Here is a 23,724-nt window from a genome sequence, read left to right on the forward strand (position 1 = left end):
AGCATTTTTTTCATGATTGGTCTTTATGCAATACTTTAAATTAGTATAAGCAACATTATCATTATAGAAACTTCAATATGTTAGAATGAATATAGAACTTTGCAATTTTCTGAATGATGTACAGAAGAACTTAAAAATCATTTAAGTTTAATATTTTAAACCTTTACTGTTTTTGTCAACCTGTGCATTTCCTGCACAGTAATGACTGCCACTTGTTTCCACTACTGGATATGAATTAAAAGTATTTCAACCACTATAAGCTGTAAGTAGTCATAAACTGCATGAGCTCAGACCAAGGTCAGGCTTCAATTTTAGTGATTTTTTTGTCCAATCTATTAATTCTAATAATGAGAATTTGCATTTCTGAATTGTGAGGAGGATAGGGTAAGCAAAAACATATCCAGATGCATATCGGTTCAGAACATTTGCATCAGTAGTCATCCTACAAACCATCTGACAACAGTTATGGAGTTTTAGCCAATCGGAAGATTTAAACCTATGATGATGTAAGAATGAAAAAAGGGCCCTTTTGTTGTGAAGCAATGCTCAACTTCATAGATGAGAGTAAAGGACCTAAAAATGGCTGGGTAAAATTGTTGTTGACATTGGGAGTTTTCTGCATTTTGTCAAAAAAAAAATTTTAGACACGAAATTAAAATACATAGTTTGATTACGTTTGACTAGTAGCCTTCTAATTTACATTATGTTGTAATAAGAATCATTCATGTTTTTGGTTTAAACATTTCCAAAAGTTAAACACATTAGCTTCCGGATAAGTAATTCTACACAGCAGCATAAGTACAATCGCAACTGGGTCAACGTCAAGATGAATGTTCGTTGTTATGACTCCATTATTAATGAACGGGGAGTTCCTGATTCAGGATGCTTTGCAAACAGACAGTAGAGAAAGGATACGTCTGTTGCTATTAAATGCGGTGGGTAAAATTCTGTGTGTTCCTTCATTTATCATGGATGCAAGTTTAACTTCTTAATTAAGAAACAAAGAAGAAAAACAAGGATTGTTTGTTATCGTTTGATTATACCATATCTTCTTCTGCTCACCACCACAGTGATTTGTGGAACATAAAAAAAAATAAATCTTGATTCTTATAAAATAACTCGCCACATCCTGCAAAGTTGTCTTTCAACAACAGCTCCCCTGCAGCTCCCAGCCTTCCGCTGTGATGCACTGTTTCACGGAGCAGAAACAAAGAAGCTCACAACACACATGACTGCACAACGCGAGGTAGAAAATGAGCCATTTCCCTCTTAGCAATTCTGTTTACAGTTTCCATTACACCCATCTTTACTATCCCGGGTGTGCTTGAGCACAAAAGGTCTAATTTCAACTAGACCTCACTAGATCTGGAAAGTTGCCTGATACTGAAGGTTAGTAACAAATATGGCAGACTTAAAAGTTAAAGATAAGTATTTAGAATTTTACCTTAGCTTTAATAAAATGTTTAAAATTGTGGAGAGAGATGTCTCAGGGATCCTGCAGTCTACTTCATGAAGTCAAAACTTTTCAAGCTTGGTATCTGAGCACATGATCCTAACAAATGCTGGTGGCTTGTAAATCTACAATATAGCCTTTGTTCCAGTGTACTCTGTAGCTTAAGACTTAAAACTGTGTAAACAGGTTAATACACCCATATGCAAACACTTCTGCTCCAAAACAACAGAAGCTGTATGATTTTTTTGTACAAAGCTTTTAAAAACTGCTTCATTTTTAAGCTTGTTAACCTTGAGTCATAACAGAGGCAGCGTTAAGATTTACAACCCAGGCCATCAGTATCTGCACTCCTGTCCTGCTGAGCCTTGAACGACACATAAATTACCATAACTATGACAGCAGATGACCATTTCTCGCCCTTCTCCCCACAGCGGGAGCCACAGCGGCTTTTAAACACAATGCTCTGATTTCAAATGAACTCAGACATCATGAAGTCTGCAGCTACCCCCCCCCCCCCCCCCCCCCCCCCCCCCCCCTCCAGGAAGCGCTCTGGGGATCCTTTTTGACTTTGACCACCTCTCACATTTGCAATTCATCATTTGTCTTTCCCAGCATCACAAAGCCACCAGTCCCAGCACCAGCAACTGCTTTGTCATTACAACGACAGAGAGATGGGTTGCATTAATTGTGTCCTGCAGGTAATGGAGGACAATGCAAAGGTCTATTGACCTCAGCTTCAGGTAATGTATTGCTAAACACTGTAGAAGTAAAGGAATAAAGATGGTGGGAAAACATACAGCACATCACCTCTCATGCTGGGTCTAAAAGTCCTATTTACACATTGGTGTCTCGTGTAGGAGCACAGATGAGCAATGGAAGATTGAAACTGATCCACGGTGGATACGCCTTTCAGCTGGCAATGACTGCAGGCACAGAGTCAAATTGCCATGTATGTGTGAGGAAGGGGGGTGGTACGAGCAGCACACCTCTCTAACCTGCAACACTTTTGTCAGTCACAATACAAAACTGTAAAAACAAACCGATTCAACTCCGAACACCTCTGTTTGGTCTCTGATAATTACCAGAGACAGCTGTGGTGTCACAGCCATGTCTATTAGGCCTATAAAGTGTGACAAATGTTTGCAATGGACCAACATTATTTATGTGTTTCTTGAAATACTTTCATTTGGGATTTATTTAAGCAGGTAAGTCAAATGATCTGCTACTAAAATGAGCCTCTCAAATAATTACAAATGCTGCATTTAAAATTAGATAAAAGAGTTGTTTTATTCTAATTTTAAGTGTAAATATTTAATTTCATTTACTTACTCTTAAATCACTGTTTCTCTGTTACACAAATTTTTAAGCAACCAGATCAATTATCTTCTTCTGATAAACAAACCAAAGCCTTACAGTGTTAAACCACATTCATGACACCAAGTCAAAACTTATCACCTGTTTTGCAGAGCAGTGTTTTCGTTTTATGCAAAACACAAATGTGTTGCAATGCCAAAACACACAGCAGCCATAATGACTTACCTTATTGTGTGCAAGCAGGTGTGATCCTGTTTTCTGCCAAGCAGTCGGCAAAAGATGTCTCGCAAATAATTTGAAAGCACTTTTTTAGATCCTCTGCAGTGGATTCATGGCAGCATGTCTATGAATGACTACTCTGCTGGAGAACAGAGAGAGCAAAAGAGGGGGAGTGACTCTCCTAGCCCTAACCCACCCACCCCCCTACGCACACTCCAGCTGATTTTTTTTTTTTGCACTCTTCCTAAGCTATAAATCTATTGCAGCACGAATGCTACATCTCTCCCTCTATAATTTGCCTCAAAGGGAAATGTGAAATTTTATCTAATTGCAGTCTTTTTTTTTTTTACACAGAAAAAAGTTTTTTTTTTCCTATTCCACTAAATACAAAATTAAATACCATCAACTACTCCAGATCATTCAAGTTGCAGTTTGATAATATTTATTTGGCTTCACACACTTCTTGACTTTATGGACATCCTATTCAGTCCATAAGGTTAAACTGATCTCAACCAACCCTTCTGCAGCTGAAAAACAGCTTCCACTCCTGTAGTTAGGCTCACAATCACAAAAGAGTGTTGTGCTTACAACTTATTAGTCTCTTCCTTCCAACCATATTCAAACCTAAAGGAGCCTTTTGGATTGAAGCTGAAATGTCCATTTGTCTTCAATCTAAAGCACTTTGGAGAGAAACAAGGCACTTCAAGAATGATTTTTGTTCCTTCTACTTATAGACATACCTAGATCTAAAGCACCTTGATTTCTTGGGTTCTCTATATTCAATATTCAACTAAACTTACAACTAAACAGAAACTTGGAATTAAATATATTAGGCATTTCACTGCAAGATTTAAACCTGGAGAAAGTAATCTTGATTTGACATTCCTTTTCAAGGTTAAAAAGTAAGCTTAGTCAAAATTGATTTTAGAAAATGAAAAAAAACAATTTCTAAAGATTTAAGCAACCTAATGGACTAAATGAAAAGAACAAAACACCCCTGGAATAGTAATTAAATATGCTGCGATGGAGTCTTTCTTTTCAAGGTGATGGAACTACAGAGGACACTGCAGAGAAAATAAAGAGGAGAAAACGCAAGAGTGAGGGCAACACACTGCCTCTTCAACAGGAGCCTACATCATGTGCACCAGAAAATAGCTTCTCTTGCACGCTAAGCAGTGAGACGTGCTCTGAGAAGGTGCGTGAGAGACACCCTGACAGCCAGAGATGAATGACTATGAACTTATGTGGTCTTCTGCTCATACTCAGAAGATGAATCTTCCAAAATAAAAAATAAAAAACATAAAGAGAAAAGTTTGACGTAAAGTTCTCTACAGACAAAACTCTGGTCATTAATACCTTGCTAATTTAAGTCAAATAATAAATAAAGGCCAGCCCAGCTTCCCCTTCAGCAAGCTTCAACATCATCAGCAACCCCTCTCACCCACACCAAGGACTGTTCCCCCTGCTGTCCTCTAGCTGGTTCTGGAACAGCTTTACCCCTGCTGCCATATAACTATTGAACTGCTGAAAACTTAAATCAAGTCAAAAATAGAGACCCTGCATCATACTGATAACATCATACTTGCACCACACGGCAAATCATCAAAATAGAACTCAACTAAGTGTTTCAAATGCATTTTGCATTTATTTATTTATACTGATCTGAATGCCTTTGGCACCATGTCTCTCCTACACTGTTTACATTTTGATTGCTTTTGGACTTTACAAACAGAAATGTTCATCTTCACTAGTAAGCTGCAGCTCATTCTCTGTCGGAAAGCTGTATGTAAAGAAATTCCGTTTTGTATACACTCTTTTTACACATAATGACAATAAAGTTTGTATAAGTTCATGAGGCTAAGGAGGGATTTGACCCTGATAACAAAAGTAGCATGTTTTTCATACAGACAAAACAGCTTTGTAAAGAGAGGGATTACATGTGATGAAGCTCTGAACCTGATATAACCTAACTGGGGTTACAACATGAATTGCACAAAACAACTCCCTGTTCCTACATTTATCTTTTTTCAATTAGCAAAAAAAAAAAAAACAGCTGCCTTGTGATCTAGAAGGGATTTGGAAGCGAATTATAAAGCATGAAGTTATTCTAATTAACACACTCTGTAACCCTAAGTACTTTACCTTTCTTGTAACAAACAGAACACGGATTTAAGAAAAGGATTAAAGATGAGGGTCAAGCCTGAGGATGTGTCTATTGTCACCACAGGCATTTCAGAATTGTAGATCTCTTCTGTGCAGCTGAGCCAAACTAAAAGCTGTTTTTCTTTTTTTTCAATGCTGGCAGAGCAATATTAAGCCTGTACTCAGTTAGAAGCTGATGGAACTGGATGTTCAATGCATTGATTGCTCTGGAGCCATTTGCCAGGTAAAGAAAAAAGTACAGACTTTCAACAATAATTTACATAACAGGTCCAGTCTAGGGACACAGATCTGCTATACTATTTGATAAAATGCCATTTAATACAATATCATGCAAAGAAAATGAATGATTTTACTAATTTTATTGCCGTAAATAAACACAGTCAACAAAGCTCCAAGTTCTTGTTTCTTAAATTTTCTTACAGTTTCTTTTGAAACGTCATGAGGAGTTAAAAATTTTATATATTTACAGTAAATCTAGAATATTTGGCCTCGGATGATGAGGCTAATAAGGGAAAGGGTTGAGAACAAAGTGGAATTTTATTGCCTTGAAATGGCAATTGTCCAATTATATAATATAAAAAAAAGGTAACCATGTTTGTATTAGGATGTTAAAGTTCAAAGGAAATCATCTACATGCAAAAATGAGACCATGCAGCCCCCATGATAATGGTTTTGAGAGAGAGGTCCAAAGAAGTGCTTCTGGTAGGTAACATAAATTTTTTTTAAAAGGCAATGTGATTGCGTTATCCGCTGCAATATTTTGGGTTTTTTATGTTGCTTTCCTTTGATGTTATTCTGACCAGTAATACTAAACATGTTCTGTTCCCAGGCAGGCTTCACACAAGAAGAACACTAGGAAAAGAAAGTGAGAATGAAAAGGTGTTATAAAGTAATGCTAAAAAGGTTCTAAGACAAACAGTTTTAAATATTTCAACTGCTTATCATCTTGGATTAAGGTCATTTTCATCCCGATGTCGTTTAAATGTATTATATCTTTTTCTGGGTTATAACTTTTGTCACCAACACAGGCTGCTTCTTTTAGATTGAGCCTCTTTGACTTTTTAAAAAAATTCTGAATGTGATTGCTGAGATTTCTTTATATGCCATTTTAGGTTACTGTGTCAGGATCTGACAAATAAATTATTACTTCTTTGTTCTCCGGAGGGGTTTTTAGTTCCCCTATAAAAGTGAGCAGGGTTCAAGCCTTCCTGGAGGCATCGGAGCCCATGTCTAACTGGCTAAATCACAGTCCTGTTGCCTAGAAGAGCTCAGATAAAGGCCAGTTAATAAATAGCAGCAGTGTTTTATTATAGCAACTGTGCATAGGGTAGCTGATCCAGTATTATTCAAAATGATGCAGTTGTGATCTTAAATACTTTATAGTTCTCTATTCTTGTGAAGGACATGAAGTCACTGCAAACACTACTGATCATAAAGAAGTTTTATTTCAGTTCATGAGGGCACAGTAGCCCCGCAAAATGCATTTTAGAATGATTATACCAACATAAAGCCAGTTATCCACAAAAAGATTAAGATTTTTTTTTGCCAGCTGAGGCAAAAATGAAATCCATGAAAATGAAGGATCACTTGTTTTTATTTTGCTCACATCCTCTTTCACACCTGAATTCCTCAGAGGAAACGGTTGATCCATTGTATCAAAGAGCACCCTACACAACTGATATCTGAAAAAGGAGGAATATAAGCACTGTGGAAGACATGAAAGCAGTAACTAGTGTCTGGTAGAGATCATTAGTGGATGATCCAGTGGTCTCCAGCTGAAGGTTGGCTCTCGAGAGCCAACATCAAAGACAGCGGTATGGGAAAGCGAAATAATTTAGAGCCCTTGGAAAAAGGCTTGAATTTGTTGGACAGGATTAATGGTATATAGCCTAGGTGGCTGCACTACAGTGTTACTAATTAAGGATGCTTTAATCATATTAAAGTGCATATTCACAAGCTGCGTTTGGTCAGCACTATGCTGAGCAAGCCACCCACCCCCCCACACATACGGTAAATTAGCCAAGGAGAATCTGAAACACAAGAAAACCACAGAAATAAGTTTATTTTAGCACAGTTTTAGAATGGACTAAGGAAACTTTGAATGGTCATGTTCAAAGTTCTTAAATATAATTTTTAACATAAACAGGCATTCTTTAACAAACAACAACCAAAGAGATTTTCTTTTAACCATTTTTGCAGCAAAAATATGTTTATAGTTGGAGAAAAAAATTAGGGAACAGTGAGAGGGCTTCTCTTTTCAACTGCATACAAATACTATACTTTTTACAGTGTCTATTATTAATAATAATAAACAATTGAACTTTACTCATCTCACATTGAGGAAATTTACTTCTGCATTTAACCTACCTCCTTTGGGAACAGTGGGCTGCCATCATGGGGTGCCCAGGGAGCAATCTGGGTTAAGGGTCTTGCTCAGAAACCCAGAGCAGCAGTGTAGCAGGGTTTCAAACTCACAACCTGAGGATTCCAAGCTCTATGCCCTAACCAATAGGCCACCACTCCCTATTATTAGCTAATGCCAACAAAGATTCAATATTCAGACATTAAGAAATTGGCAGGTGAATAAAGTTAGATGATATTATCTGATCAATCATTTTCCAAGTAAATTTTTAAACATCTTGTATCTTCCTATTGGTAGACACACGCCAAGTGCTGCATATGTCATTCTAGGAAACTGCTAATGGATTAAGAAGAGTCAGTGTCTATTCTCAGTATCGGTGAATCAGGAATTCAACCTTACATTCATTTTATTTTTTTCAAAACCTGCATGTATAATCATATCCAAGTGCTACATAAAGGTCCACAACATTCTATGGCTTAGGAAGCTTAAGCCCCAAATGCTTCTAAAGAGTAACCTAGATCGAAAGAATAAAAGATAATTTGGATCAATTGTAAATCAAATTGTAATCAAACTGTAATGTTTCTACAACTCCACTTCATTTCATGTGTGAAAAAAGTACCGGTACTCAGATTTTCAGTAATTTAAAAAGGTTTCCTCTATTAGGTTCCAGTACTGCAAAAGTAGGGGGAAATTAATAGATATTCAAAAAAAGGTAAAAAGTGACATGTTTTCAGCTTATTTTCTAATGCTAGGGAGAGTACAACAAAGATGTCTGCTCTGGTCTCTTATTTCCTTCAACTACTCTCTATAATGAAAAATACTGGATTCAATTATTTTAATTAATAAAGCTGTTTTAGATCAAGTTCTCTCTCCTGCATAGTGGGACATCATCTCTGCTTCTGATATAAATAAATTACGACCGTTTTAACACGCTTGGGACAATATTTTCAAAGCTGACCTTAAATATTTTAATGTTTTAGTTAATGTATAGTTTTGGTTTTAAAAGGCAAAAGGGTATGTTGATTATTAAAAGATTGTTTTGTCAAAGCTTTAAAAAAACAAATATGCATCAGTGAGAGACTTCCTAAATTCTTTCTAGTTGATTTTTAAGCATGCCTGCTGTTCAAGACTGAAACTGAAGGGAACTGTGATCTGCATAATTATGTCATTCTATTATTTAATGGTGGGTTAACCAGACGTCAAGAAGAATTTGCTCCTAACTTTGTGTTATAATGAGAAATGTCAGAATTAAACTTTTGATGTAAAGAATCTACAAGGTTTATCAAAATTAGCCTTGGTATTTGCAAGCATATAACAGAAATAACAAAAGCATTTTTTTTCTATGTATGATATTTTAAGCACAGTTCATCACCAAGTCAACCCAAAACTTTACCAAGTTCCTTTGGGTGATCCTGCAGCAAAGTCTCCATGAAGTGACTCATAGCCTCAGCAGTTTTGTGCACTTAGTATCCATTATTCATCCTAAAACTACAAGACTCGATCAACCATGTGAGGCTGGAGACCATCGCCATGTGCATTTCTGACAGCTCCTCCTGTGTTTTTGCTCAGAGGTCTAAAATAAGAGGAATGGAGCAGCACTTAATGTTTATTCATCACAGTCTTTCTAACCTCAAACACATACTAGGACCGTCAAAGCGACGTCAAAGCTGGCTTTAATCCTTACGTTTTTCAAGAATGCAAATCACACTCTGCAAATCTTAATCTATGGTGATAAATATTCAGGAAGAATTCACTATTTTATTGTTATTTAATACCATATCTTTTTGTACTGGAAACATTTTCAAATTGCCAAATCTGTCTTTTTGTTAATGGATGAAAACAGCGTGGGAGCCGAGAGGGGTTGGGCTATATTACTCTACATTTGATATATGTAGCCTGAGAATGACTTCCATTTACATCACTTTAAAAGACTTTCAAAAGAAATTGTATAAAATCAATATTAGTGATTTTATATCCATAACAGTCAAAACCATATTCAGCTTTACTAATCAAGATTTTGTTAACAAACAAGGATATTGACTTTGGCTTAATTAAAGACCTCACAGCACACAGACATCAACTATAAATGTATGGAATTAAGGGCTGAAACAATGATTATTGAAATAACCGTCAAATAATTTAGTAATCGATTGCCTAAGCGACCCACTTAGAGCAGCAATTCTACTAAAATTTTAAAATCCCTTTTTTCATCTGTCAATATGCTCTTTCCAGAACTCTATAAGCGGAAACGTTTTAGTGTCACCTGGTTTAATTTAATAGAAAATCTTCTTTAAGGAACCTTATTAATAATCAACTGATCAAAAAATTATTGGCAGATTGATTGATTTTCCAAATTAATCTTTAGTTGCAGCCCTAATGGAATAAATAAAATGAAGGATAAAAGGTTAAGTATTTGGATATAGAGACACAATTATGTTATAAAATGAAAAGCAATAAAGAATAGGAAGGTTGTGGTAGTGCAAACAGGCTTAAATTGTTTCACAACAAAGTAGCTGACTACCTAGGATGTGTACAATGTATATTAATAGTGATATGCTTTTAACGCTTCTTTACAGTATAAGTGAACTCTATAATAAGGTACTAATGCATAAATAAAGGTAAAGCACTGAAGCTTAACTTGATTTATTGTTCCAAGTATATCCTTTTGGGACCAATAACTATTTATATTGAAAGGTTTTCTACTTTGTTGTTTACATTTAGGCTTTTCCAGATCTCTACCCTTTCTGCTGTTTTTGTTTTATGTTTTCACAGTGAGACCAGACATATTAATTTAACATACATGGTACATTGTGTAGTCACAAGTTACATTGTAATGCATGGTTTATCTTGATGTTAACCCTACATGCTTTATTTAAAGTTAACTCTACACAAAACATAGCATCTGAATGTAAATGTGGACTTTGCAAATGAAAGCAGAGTTATGCGCCAGTGGGATGGAAATGAATAATTCAAAAACAGCACTTATGAGAGTCATGCATGCACATATCAAGAAACCACTGTGTTTGTGGTATCACATACATGAAGAAACAAGTCATGGATTGTCTGAAAAGCTGGCAAATTAGCATATGAATGTGGAGACATTCTTTCGTGAGCAGACAGTTGGATTAACATTGGAGATCTTTCAGAAATACACAACATGAACACGAGCCAGAGAAGAAGAAAAGTGGCTGAAGCTCAACCAAAGGAACAAACAGTAGGTCAGCTCTGTGAACAGGCATGTCACACAGATGGGTTCATGTTACCACCTTTAGGACACATCTCTGAACACTGAGGTCATTCTCCCTGGGGGGTCTATCTCACTTTTCCACTTCAGCAGCCAAATTCAGATTGCTTTTGTTCAACCATGCATAAATTCTGGAATCACTCATTTTTTATCTGGTTTATTTTATTTAACCAGGAAGGTCTTTGAGATTAACATCTCTTCTATGGGGGAGACTTGACCAAGGGGGCAGACAAGCAAAAGTTATAACCATTTTTTTTCTATTTGACATCAATATAAACAAATAAAACAAATTAGAGACAGGCTAATACAGCAATAAGATCAATTTTAAGGAAAGCAGCATTACTGTTTTTATTTACAGCAGTCTCTAAAAGATCTTTAAACTCTCCCAGACAAAGCCATTAATCTTTCTTGTTTAAATATTATTATCATCCAGTGACAAAGGCCTAAAACAACAGAATAGAATAAAAAGTTCAGAAATTAATCAGGGTTCTCTATAGAATTAAGTTTTACAAATCAGAGCAAGATTTTAAAAGTATTAAGAAGGTACTCAAATAAGAAAGCTGTTCACTCAGTGTCTATTTGCACATCTAGAAATGTCTGGTCTGAGTGTGTCTTTAGGATTTAGGATTATGAAGCACACATTACATTGGGTTCGAAATAAGAAAAAATAAATAAAATGAAGCGCAGAGAAGGCAGCATGCATCTAAATTATGCCATAAAGGTAAAGAACATAAAAAAATTGAACCTATTTATGTATACCTCTAATAAAGAAAGGCCTAATGACTTCCATATAAACCTAGTCTAAGCTTCAGCTTTTTGATCAAATGCTCAACTTACACAAAAAAGGTTCTTATTCTACAAAAGATCTCAATAGTTGTAGGAAATGCAAAGTTATCTGAGACATTGGACACATTCGTGGAAACTGATATTGATTTAACTCTATTCACATAAAGATCCAGGGTTTGGGTAACTTAATATTTTTAACAGCTGAAATACAGTTTAAAATTTGTTAACATTTAAGAAGGTTACAAGATGAGTAAAAAGCGTCCTCTATAAAAACAGGAACTTTAATGCATAAATATTATTCCCGGGAATATCTTATTAGCAAAAAAAAAAAAAAGAAAGAAAATTGGGCTGAACATTGAGGCTTGTACCCTCATAGTACAAGTACCATCACCAGTGAAAATATACATTTATCACCAGTGTCTGAAAGAATAGTATGACAAAAACCAAAAGTCAGACTTATGAATCCAGTATTAGTTTAATGTTTATATGAAATTCAAGAAATCTAACTGTAGTCGGGCTGCAACTTACGATTATTTTTGCAAATTGATTCATCTGTCAAATAATTTTTCGATTATTCGATAGCAAAAGGTTCTTTAAGGAAGACTTTTTGCCAAACGAAACCAGGTAAAACTAAAAATTTTACACCCGAGGAGTTCTGGATAGAGCACATTGACAGATGAAAAAGATTTTCATCTTAAATGCAAAATGTTTACATATTTTACATAAGTGGGTTGCTCTGTCAGCTAAAAGCATGTTTTAGAGTCTCTAACTCCAATTAACGATTAAGCGATTACTAAATTAGATGACGATTATATCAATAATCAGTTAATCACGATTAATCCGATTAATTGTTTCAGCCCTAAATAGCAGTAGCACGTTTAGATATAAGGTTATATTAGTAGGATTTGGGGGAGCCCACCTAACAAGGCATTACATATACTGCACATGACATAAGCATAAAACCTGTGATGTTATTTCTCAAACAGACTGTAACAAAGAAAGCTTTAATGCATTGCCTCTCTTTCAAATTAGATCCTTCTCTTGTTATATTTACATAAGCTGTTATATTTACATAAGCTGTTATATTTACATAACCTCCAAATCTCCAGGCTATTGACAGAAGAGGCACTGTTGTCAAACCAGTTTAATTTACATTTCAGTTGTAATGGCTCATCATCAATACAAGCTGTTGAGAGGGAACTGCCTCCCAGCAAAGACTGATATTGTCTTGATCTGAGCAAAAACTTTATTTCTTTTAGCAGGCAGACGGGGCAGAGCCAAATGGTGGGCAAGAGGTGGCCATGGCCACTCTTAGACAATCATTGGCCACCCCTGCAGCCACCCCTACCATTTTCTCCCTCTAATAAAGTCAGCGGCAGCAGTAATACTATCAAGAGGAATGTTTAAACTTATTAAACATTACAATTTTTCATATATTAATAGTTACTTGACAACTAAAACGCAGTGGTTAATTATGCACATCAAAATACTAACATTAAAGTTGATATATACAGAATTCATGCTCTTTTAAGACCCTAATTTTGTGTTATATGGGGTAAAGAAAAAATAATGTGTCTCTGCAAATCATCAAGGAGTTTTCAGTGAAATCATAGATAAATAACTACTTTAATAATAACTTTAAAATCCATTTAATGTAGATATTAATACATGTATGTTATGCAGAACAATTTTTGATAAAGTAGGAAAGTAATGACAATGGAATGTTTGCTCCAAACATTTTGTCCATTATACCTTTTATTTAGACAGTATGGATGTTTATCTGCATCTATTTGTAATCAAATAGATGCAGGTTCTGGCGCCCATCCGCTTTCGGCCACCCCTCAGTTTACATTGGTTTTTCATTGGCCACCCCTATTAAAATTTTCTGGCTACACCTCTGGCAGGCAGAGCCTCATAGCAGCCGTTTAACGTGAAATGCATATCAAACAACTCCATCATGTACTGTTAGTGCCCCAAAAAAGAGCAAAAGATAGAAACTCAACTCGCTTATCGTTCATGCTGCTGAAATAAAAGCAATCTAAAAGTGAATGTGCAAAGGAAATAGAAATAAATGAGTATTAGACTACAAATAGCTCTGAAAACAATGCATATAACATCATAGAGGGGGGGAAACATGAAGAAGATACTGTCAGCTGCAGATTGGAGCTGTGACGCTGCAATAAACATGACAGGATGTAAGGTCACTGGAGTAAAGCAACAGCACCAATGAGAATCACCTTCCAAATGAGTCATCTGTATTTTATTTTTTTATTTAGTAGCGACAGCACCAGGTTCTCACTGGCTACAAACCTAAATAATAAAGATCAAGAGAGATTCCCCCCACTAGATCATGAAGGATAGATGTTTAGGGGTTGCAGGGAAAGCTGCCTGCTCTGCATACCTAACCAGATCTCTCAGTGATGGTGTAGTCATGCAGTGAAGTTGAAATTCATATGTCTGGACATGGATGCGTTAAACCTGACGTGTCTGGTCATTCAAGCACATGCACGCTGATGCCCCCCCTCCCTGAAAAAAATAAATAAAGCGATAGTAACAGGATGGACGCAGAATACTGCGCACCCTGCGGGTGAGAAGACATCCTGTCGGGTTGCCCAATGGACCGCACCGCAGCGCGTCTCGCCTCCAGGTAAACTTGGATGAGACAGTGACGCGCTCATGCGCGCACGCGGCGTTTGGGGACCACGCAGACTCATGATCGAGCGGATATTTCTTCCTCTCCCGACATACTTCCCGGTTCCCTGGCGTATTTACATACCTGCCTTCACTTCCTCTGGGATGTGGCAGCCTTTTTTCAGAAGTATCCATTTTTCCTCACTCATCTGAGCGCGGCCGCTCCTCCGAGGTCTGTGTGCGTCCACGAACCATGCGTGTTGTTTCCACATCATTGAGAGGGGGGCGGAGTCCACGACCCTTGGAGACGGCATGCAACTGGATCATGACAATGCCACTTATTTACTCTTCGAGCCAATCAGGTGTCGGTCCATGCAAAGCCCTTGCATCCCGGCAGACTGTCAGTCTAAAACTGCAAAATGTAAATATTTTTCAAATAGGCAAATTCTGCCTTTAAATAGGTCTGTACGAGGTATTGATTTTAATTTATTTTATTTTATATTTGGCAATGCAAAATGTTACTACTCACATTTCATGCTCTTCAATGCTTACTTTAAATTCTCCTTTATACTCACCTCTATCAAAATTTTAAATCAAAATCTTAATGGAAAGAAATGGGAAGTGTGCAATAAATTGGTGTTCTGCTTGTTGTTTTAGTATTTTATTTTAATCTTTTTATTTTTAATTCTTATGAGTCTGTATGTAGTCTATGTGTGCGTTTTTAGCTGGTATTTGTTTTTATGTGTATTTATTGTTTCTAATGGCAGCTACTACTATGAACTGCACACCTGGGTCCATGACAAATTTCCTCTAGGGGACAATAAAGTATATTCTAGTCTATTCTATTCAGGTTTCTTCAAATAAAAAAAGCTGATCTGCTTTAATTATATTCTACAGCATATCTATAGTTGATGTTAATCTAATTTGTAATATTAGTAGGCCTAGTTTACGGCTAGTTGTTAAATGTCAGAAGAGAACATGGTAATAAAGAGATGGTATACAAGGAACAGAGCAATCTTTAGAGGATAATGATGAAGGAATGCAGCAGCTGAACTTTATGTCCTGAACACATCTGTGTTGGGACTCCTAAGGCACCACATTTAGCTGCAGTATACACTTTGTGCATGCCTCCTAAAGCTTTTAAAAGGCTTTATTTTACAATATTTTCAAGGGAGTTTTAACAATAAAATTGGAAAGAAGCTTAACTAGATAACACTTGTACATTCAGAAATATCTGCCTGTTGAAGTTAAACTGTTACTGAAGTGTTGTTAGTTTAAGATTGTGCCTCCAACTACTTTTATCATGTTAACTTTACTTGTTTTTGTTGTCCTTTTATTTTCCTTTAATCTTGTTTAATACATTTAAAGCATTTTGCATTGTCTTTGTACTGAATTACGCTGTATAAATTTTCCTTGTTCTGACAGTCTCCTTATGGTTTATATTAAAAGTCACTTAGTGGATTAATTATAAAATGTAAAGTGAAGTATAAAAGAAGCAGAATGCATTTAATTGATAAAAGGGTCAACAACATCAAAATTCTCTGGACAACTTTTTTCTAATTTTCTTTTTCTTTCCATTTATATTTAAATTGTAAACTTTTCCATTGTTAGTTTTCTTGAAAACTGCTAAGTCACTGTTTCTCCCAAAGGTTGATTGATATATATTAAAATCTTCTCTCATTAAACTAACCATAAAAGATTCACATGTTTGCCTCTGTTCATAAATCGATAGATAACATTTTAGATTTAAATTTATTGGTGCAATAATTTTACTTTTTATAGCATAACTTTATAACAACTTTATAAGATGCATATTTAGGTAAAACAGAAAACTTTACTCTTTTTTTAAGAGTGATCAATTTCACAGGAATAGCTTAGCTAAAAAAAAAAAAAAAGACACACCAGAAAATGGTGGACATTCTTTATTCAGTGCACACAGTTGAACAACGTGTGACCTCAATGTATCAGGGAGGTTTTAAACAAGATTTTTCCACCCTCTACTGGTTGGAAATAAAATCTTCAGAAGAGATTTTTGGCAGTGAAATACATCAGCAGCTAAAAAAAAAAGGAAAGATTTTCTTTTATCTGTTTTCTTAGAGGAGCAATAACTGCTTAAAACAAATAGTGTCTACTTCTGCTAACAATTGAGCATACCCAAATCTAATTATACAAAAAGATAAATATATACAGGCATGTGTAGTATATACAGAAAAAAAAGTATCTCTGGTGAACTTAAAATCAGGCTGAGTAACTTAGTGATGGAAAAAAGGAGCAGGTCTGAACAGAAGATTTAGCGGCACCTGGTGCTCACAGAACTCCTTGCTAAAACAGATTAGTAAAAACCTGTCACAGATGTTTTTCACACTCCCCTTTTAGGCTCATTTATAAAACATTTTCTACCATCTCCCTCTTTGAAATGGTGGGCGCCCAAATCCTGGTCTGATCACCCGAAAATGCCCCCTCGGCCCATCATTCATCATCCCTGGTCCCATGGATGGATTCCGTTGGAAAGGAGGACCGCGAGGGGGAAAAGGTAGAGGCATTCTGAATCTATTGGACGGAAACATGGGCTCTCCTTGCGTTATTTGCGAGGGCATGCGTTGCATGTTTGGAGGACCTGGGAAGGGCCGCATGTTAGGATTTTGCATGCCAAGGGGAGGCTGCAGAGGTGGCATTCCATGTCTGGGGGGACCCTGCATGGCTGTAGGGTTAGGCATCATCATAACAGGTGTTGCTGGAGTCCCTAGGTGATCGCAAGCACCAATAGTTGACGACGGATCTTGCTCAACAGGGGAATCTTCTGCAGACTCCACTAAACCTTTATTATTTCCTGTTGTAAAAAGAAAACCATGAAGTTTCATCGACTCCACATACTGTAAGAAGTAACCACAGAAGCAGAAGAAAAAGCAAATAATGACAAAAAGTAGTAAAGTAGTAGGTACCACATTTAAAATAATGCTAAAAAATATTAGAAATTTGCAGCATATTACAGTCTTTAAAGTTTACCTCCTACTAGATGTGCAGGATCAAACTCTGAGGGTAAGAAAGGAGCTCCTCCCAGGGGTAAAGATGTCGGTGAAAGCATGTTAGGAGCAGGAAAAGAAGGTGGACTTCCAATTGGTTCACACTGTGGAACTGTCTGCATCTGGAAAACAAAATAAACATCAGACCAACCTTATTAGAATTTAGAGTCAGCGTTACAGACCATACTGACAGAAATGTTGCATTTGATTCAAAAGCATCAAGAAAATACATTTGAAATTCAAAATGGTAACAGTACTGTTATTTGGCAGTGAGCAATGGACCATGGACAGTTTGCTTTAATTTTTGCTATATTCTGTGTAAATATTTTGGGTTATGTCAGGAACCAATAAGAGCGTTATTTAAAGTTTGAATTATGTACAAGTCTGAAGACTATACTTACCCAACAGAACAACAGCTTACTAGTTACCAGTATTCAGGTACAGGATACACCAAAGTTTATAAAATGTATATGTGTGCTGTATATTTGTTTGGTGGGCTTGCTTCTTGTTCCGTTTAGTAATCAAAATGTCTAAAAAATATTATCTAGAAAATGTAAAATCAAGACAGTTAATAGATAGAACTAAAAATAAAATAAGTTCTAATTTGAAAATGGTACTAGTACCTAATGGGCACCAGACTTCATGGACATTAAAACTTGAAAATAGCTGGAATACTCATATTAGCAGCTTTTAATGCCATGCTTTTAAAGAAACTCTTGATATTCAAATCTAAACAATACAAATATATTGTACAGAACCTTAATTAAATTTAATTATTCAATATACCCATTATTTCACCCAGAATAGTACTAGGTGTTTTGTTTTTTTTCTATTTTAAATCAAAGCAATTAAATTCATTTTTGTATAAAAACTTTCATATTGTCAAACTGTGATTTTTTTTTGTTATGGTTATAATGTCATGAAACAGTCTAAAAGAAGTTTGAGTCTAACAACAGCCTTAAAAAAAGTTCAATTTCAATGTAATCAAGATGTTAAACCATATATAGTTTTAATCCGATCCTGTTTGTTTCTCAGCAGAAGATTAGAATGCTTCTTAGTCGCTCTTTTGCAATAAAATGCAAAACATAAGATTTGTGCACCAACTCCTACAGACGTGAATTTCTTTGGTTTGCAGATACATATAAAAACAATTTGATTATTCAAATGTCATCAAGAAGTAGAAGTCAGGGCAAGAAATTCATCATTCTTCACAGGTAATGTACTGCCTTAAGGACTTTATCTTTGATTTTTAGCTTGACTATCTTGGGAGTTTTGATTGGTCTTTGATCCTTATAGTTGGCACAAAAACAGCTAATTAAATATTCTTTGGTAATGGAAAACAATATTTTGTCTCCATTAATAATCCTACCATACCTTACCTTAAGCAATATATCACATGGTCCTTCTTACTTATTCAAGGTGTGTGCCACAATTAGCCCGCATTTCATGTCAAATTAATTCAATATGTAGCAAAGCATATTTTTGCTCATCTGTCAGAAAGAATATACAGCTGAAGTTTATAAGAGCCAATTCCCTTCAGTTTGCACAACTCAAATTTGTGGTGGGAAGGACAATGACTGAGGCAGATGGAGAAATTAGAAACAGGATATTTTCCTTTTTCTTCTTGACATGAAGTTTCAAAGTTTTAGCTGAAAAAAAGAAATCTGAGATTTATTCGTGAATCGTCTTAAAATAGAAGATTCTTTTCTATAAATAGTGAACACACATACTATTTTCAACAGTCAATTCACTTATATCTATGACTACCTGGAGTTAAGTCTTTAATTTATAATAAAGGTAGAAAAAAAGGAAGTTTTTAAAATAAGTTAATATTACATTTTAAAAACAGAATCAACATAAAACAGAATCAAAAGATAAATAAAAATCATATTTTAACAGAGTTAAATATATAAATATGTTGCCAAAAAAAAAACAAAAGCAGAAAATCTGTGAGGGACAAGTACTTCACATTACTAGAAGAGCGGTGGAATCAGATTCTGCTGACTATGACTGCTTCAGGTGGATTCTTTATAGGCAAATCTTCAAAAGTAAATAAACCACACGTACCTTTCCCTTTTTCAGATTATTAAAAAAAATCTATAGGCTGATGTTACATTACTGAATTATAAAAATATACAAATTATTGCTAATTTTAATTTTAGAACAAACTGTTGTTATTACAGCCTCAAATATTTCAGGTCTCTATCAATAATGTACATCTAAAGATTGCAACTGTCAGATTATTCTTTGTGTAACATCCAAGTCAGAATAAACAAAGAGCATTGGAAACTGCATCAGTATAGGGCCTGACTTGCACCTATACAGAGTTGCAGATTTGAGCTGCATTCACAAACTTTCTATAGGACTGAGATCAGAGCTTTATGGTGGCAACTCCAAACACTGATCTGTCATGCTTGAACCATTCTGTCCATAAGCTAAGGATTGTTGTTTTTCTGGAAGATCCATTTGTGTTTTATCTTGGCTCGGCAACATTTACAGACAAAAATACACTGGAGGGGTAATTTTCTTAAAACAGCAAGTTTTAATTTCAGTAGTCTATAGGACATTAAGTTCTTTCCATATATAACTACTGGAGTGTTTGCTATAAATCTCTCAGAAGCATCTGATTTAATTAAATTAAATCTGGTCATTTTAATTAAAATACATTTTTACACTTTTACAATTTTATTTCTCACTAACACACACAGTGAATGTAGTATATTGGGTTTAGATAATTAAAACATTGTAACTTGAGGGGTTATCCTGTGTAAAACTCATTGAGGGTGCTCGAGTGCTAAACTAAAGGTGATGATAATATTAAGATAGAAGACAATGATCCAAACCAATCAGAAATGGTCTGCCATAGCTGATAAGTCTGGCAAAGCAAAAAAAGACATCCCAAAACAATTTGAAACCAGTATTTCCATTGTAAGGGAAACAATGTGTAGGTAAAAACAAAATGAAGCGCATTCCAACCCATTTCCCCAGTTTATTTCACGCATGCCACAAACAAGTTCAAATTGCAAAAAATCAAACATTGAATTATTTTTGGAGACCTATACTAAAACTTCTGCTGCTGATGTAAATATGCATTACTCTAAAATTTGAAAGAGAGTTTAAATTAGAATTTGACAAAAGTTGTTAGGAAGATCCCTTTGATAGCAAACAAAACCAATTAGGTCATGGGGAACATAGACACAACTTGTTAAACTGTTAAGACAGTTTATGCAGTATGATTAAGAGGTTTGGGGCTTTTGAGAAATGCATAATGTAGGAAGTTTGAATAATAGCTTCAAGTAGTATTTTTGGTCATTTCTATGACTTGAAAGCCAATAAACCTCAAAGTTCAGATATAGAAGACCATTAAACCATAAAATATGGCTTTAACCAAGCTGCCATTTCACTTTTTTACACTGAAGAAAAGGAGCATGAATGTTTTATATTGGAGGGTAGTTTAGTTGCATTTCACAAGGACGTAATATTGCTCTTTTAATAAAGATGATTAACAAAATTTTTAAGTAATTTTGCTCTGATACATGCTTATGAATATTATTTTCTCAGTATCCCAGGAAAAAAAATAAGAACAACAAAAATTAATGAAGGCTGAAGGTCTGGGTGGCATCAGCCCCTGGCTTCTGAGGGGCTGCACATACAAGCTTTGTGGCTTCTTGGGATACATCTTGAAAATAAGTCTGAAGCTGGTGAAAATACCACTGTCATCAAAGTCCTCCTATGTGGTACCAGTATAAGACTGCACATCAAAAATACCTAAGCAGCTACAGGTCAGTAGCATTGATCCCACATATGATGGACCCTCAAGAGGTTGGTCCTCAACCATGTTCGCAGAGGCACGAGGAAATTCTTGGCAATTAGCAAGACACACTAATCAAGGAGTGGTTCCGTAGGCGGGGATCACAGACCTAAGCTTTCTGGCTAATATTTTTGTCACTTTTGAATATTGGTGGTGCTTTCACACTTGTGGTAGTATGAGACAGACTCTACAACCCACACAAGTGGCTCAGTTAGTACAGCTCATCTAGGATAGCACATCAATGTGAGTTGTGGCAAGTTTGCCGTGTCTGTCAGCATAGAGTCCAGAGGTTGAAGGCTCTACCAGGAGAAAGACCAGTACACCAAGAGAGGTCAAGGAGGCCGTAGGAGGGCAAAAACCCAGCAGCAGCTCTGCTACCTTCCCCTTTGTGAACAGAGGAACAGGAGGAGCACTGCCAGAGCCCTGCAAAATGACCTCCACCGTGCCACAAATGTGTCTGCATAAATGGATAGACTCCATGAGGATGGTATGAGGGCCTAAGGTACATAAATGGGGGTTCTGATCATAGACCAACAGTGTGTAGGATGCTTGGCATTTGCCAGAGAACACCAGGATTAGCAAATTCACCACTGGCGCCCTGTGTTTTTCACAAATGAAAGCAGGTTCACAATGAGCACATAAGGCAGAAGTGACAGATTCTCCAGACAGAACCTACAGAATCTGGAGAGTGATCTGCTGCTTGCAACATCCTTTAGCATGATCGGTTTAGCAGTGGGTCAGTAATGGTGTTGGGTGGCATTTCTTTTGAGGGCCGCACAGCCCCATGTGCTCACCAGAGGTTGCATGACTGCAATAAGGTACCATTATATACCCTTGTGAGACCATATGCTGGTGCAGTTGGCCCTGGGTTCCTCTAAATGCAGGACGATGCTAGACCTCATGTGGCTGGAGTGTGTCACGTTGTACCACAGACTGTCCAGGAGTTGGCGGTTGCTTTAGTCCAGGTCTGCAAGGAGTTCCCTTAGGAGACCATCCACCACCTCATTAGAAGCATGCCCAGATGTTGTAAGGAGCTCATACAGACCACACACAATACTGAGCCTCGTTTTGATTTGTTAAATGGTGCGTTCAAACAGCAGGCGGTGAACGCGGTGATATCTGTGAGCCCTGCAGGTAGCTCACGGCTCTGCATTTCAGATGCAGTGTATACACCCTGGATTGCATAGTAAAATAGGAGAAGCTTCAGCTGTGTGAAGCTGATACCCAACTGACCTGAAAAAACTCAGCAAATAGGGTGAATGGCTATTGCTTTTTTAGAGGTTTGTGCATTTAAAATGGTCATTGGTAAAAATAAAAAGATAAATAAATAAGAAAAGATCATATATGCTGCTGTTGTTTTAGAGATATTAAAGGTAATTTTTTAGGTCACCCAGAGGTCAACTATCCCCACTATTAAGCTCTGAATTTAATTAAAATTATCTAGCCTCCTTTTTTAGTGGTACTTCGTATCTGCACGTTAAACTATTATTTGTGCTAATTTGTTTTTTAAGATGGAATTATTTTAAATTACGGCCGATGATGTCGCCTTCCAGCAGACATTAGTGCTACGCTTATTTCATAATAATAATTGAACTGTATTGATCTCACACTGGAGAAATTTAGCCCTGCATTTAACCCGTGCTGGAGATGAGTGAGGATGGTTGACAGTTCTAGGACGAAATTAGAATGGCTTTTTTTTTAAAGCCACCTAAAGACCTTTAGAGAGCATTCCTTATTTCTACCTAAATTATTATATTATATTAAATTAAAGTTGGATCAGCCTTTAGTGAGTTTTTCCACTTTGATTTTGTGTGCGACTCCAAATGCAGGCATCCATTAATTAATAATTGTGATTTCCATTGATTTCATAGGACACTGTTGTCAGCACATCCAACTTTTTATGAAAGAAAAGAATATTTCATTCATTCAGATGAGGGTGTTTTATGTTTTAGCCTACCTTGGCCTTAAGCGGTGCACTTCCTTCTGTTCTGTTTACCAGCCAAGTGCCCGGTCTGCTAAAGCAAACCAAACCAAGCATTTAACTTACCAATTCAGAAGACAAGCTGCAACCTCTCATACCTTCTAAGCCCCTTTGCAACCTTAAATAAGCACCAATGCTCAAGTGCTTAACCAATATTAGCCCTCAATTTGCTTCTTTTTGAAGAAGCCATTTCTCAAAGCTGAGCTATCTCAAGTGATCTTAGTCTAGTATTCTTATTTGTGTAGAATCCTGTCTACCATCGCTCACGGGGGGAATCCTGCAGTCAGCGACTTAATGCAATCAACAGTTTCCTAAGGAAACTTAATCAATCCGTGTATAATTTGATTGTTTCTGTGAAGTATGTTTCTCTAAAGAATTGGGACTATATTAATAAACTGAATTGAAAATAAAAATCCCAATTTCTTTTATTTCATTAGAATTATTAAATTTCAATGCATTTTACTTGAATTATGTGTGATAAAAGGATAGATAGCAGCATATAATTGAATCACAACAAAAAGGAAAACATCTAAAATGTTGTGTGCTTTGTATTCAGCCTCAGGAGTGTATGCTTTGGACAAACAAGTTTTGGAATAATCAAATATGCTAATCCTTAAGGTCTTAATCGAGGGACTGATAAATCCAATTAAGCTCAAATTCAAATCCGTTTTTTTATTTTTATCTTTAAAGGAAATCATAAAAATGTTAAAATAACAATAAGCTTTCATGAATTGACT

The 23,724-nt window shown here is 36.1% G+C and overlaps 2 protein-coding genes across 6 annotated transcripts in view; both read right to left on the minus strand.

Moving 5' to 3' along the window:
* The window catches only part of LOC119789478 (T-lymphoma invasion and metastasis-inducing protein 1-like), a 63,676-nt gene extending 49,207 nt beyond the window's left edge, over positions 1-14,469 (minus strand). For 2 of the 3 annotated variants that reach the window (XM_038294373.1, XM_038294376.1), the window contains exon 1: positions 14,318-14,469. The gene's annotated coding sequence lies outside the window, so the exon portion shown is untranslated. Of the gene's footprint in view, positions 1-2,992; positions 3,127-14,317 lie in introns of those variants that run through there. The other variant, XM_038294374.1, reaches the window with a different exon arrangement.
* Positions 14,470-16,078: 1,609 nt separating this feature from the next.
* LOC119789471 (SR-related and CTD-associated factor 4-like) overlaps positions 16,079-23,724 on the minus strand; it is a 40,051-nt gene continuing 32,405 nt past the window's right edge. For 2 of the 3 annotated variants that reach the window (XM_038294354.1, XM_038294357.1), the window contains exons 17-18: positions 17,179-17,317; positions 16,079-17,002 (exon numbers count right to left, since the gene is read on the minus strand). In XM_038294354.1, coding sequence (XP_038150282.1) covers positions 16,569-17,002; positions 17,179-17,317 — 573 coding nt within the window. In that variant the 3' untranslated portion in view covers positions 16,079-16,568. The remainder of the gene's footprint in view (positions 17,003-17,178; positions 17,318-23,724) is intronic. The other variant, XM_038294355.1, reaches the window with a different exon arrangement.

Source organism: Cyprinodon tularosa, unplaced genomic scaffold (assembly GCF_016077235.1).
Source record: "Cyprinodon tularosa strain WSP-4 unplaced genomic scaffold, ASM1607723v1 ctg34, whole genome shotgun sequence".
NCBI classification, from domain to species: domain Eukaryota; kingdom Metazoa; phylum Chordata; class Actinopteri; order Cyprinodontiformes; family Cyprinodontidae; genus Cyprinodon; species Cyprinodon tularosa.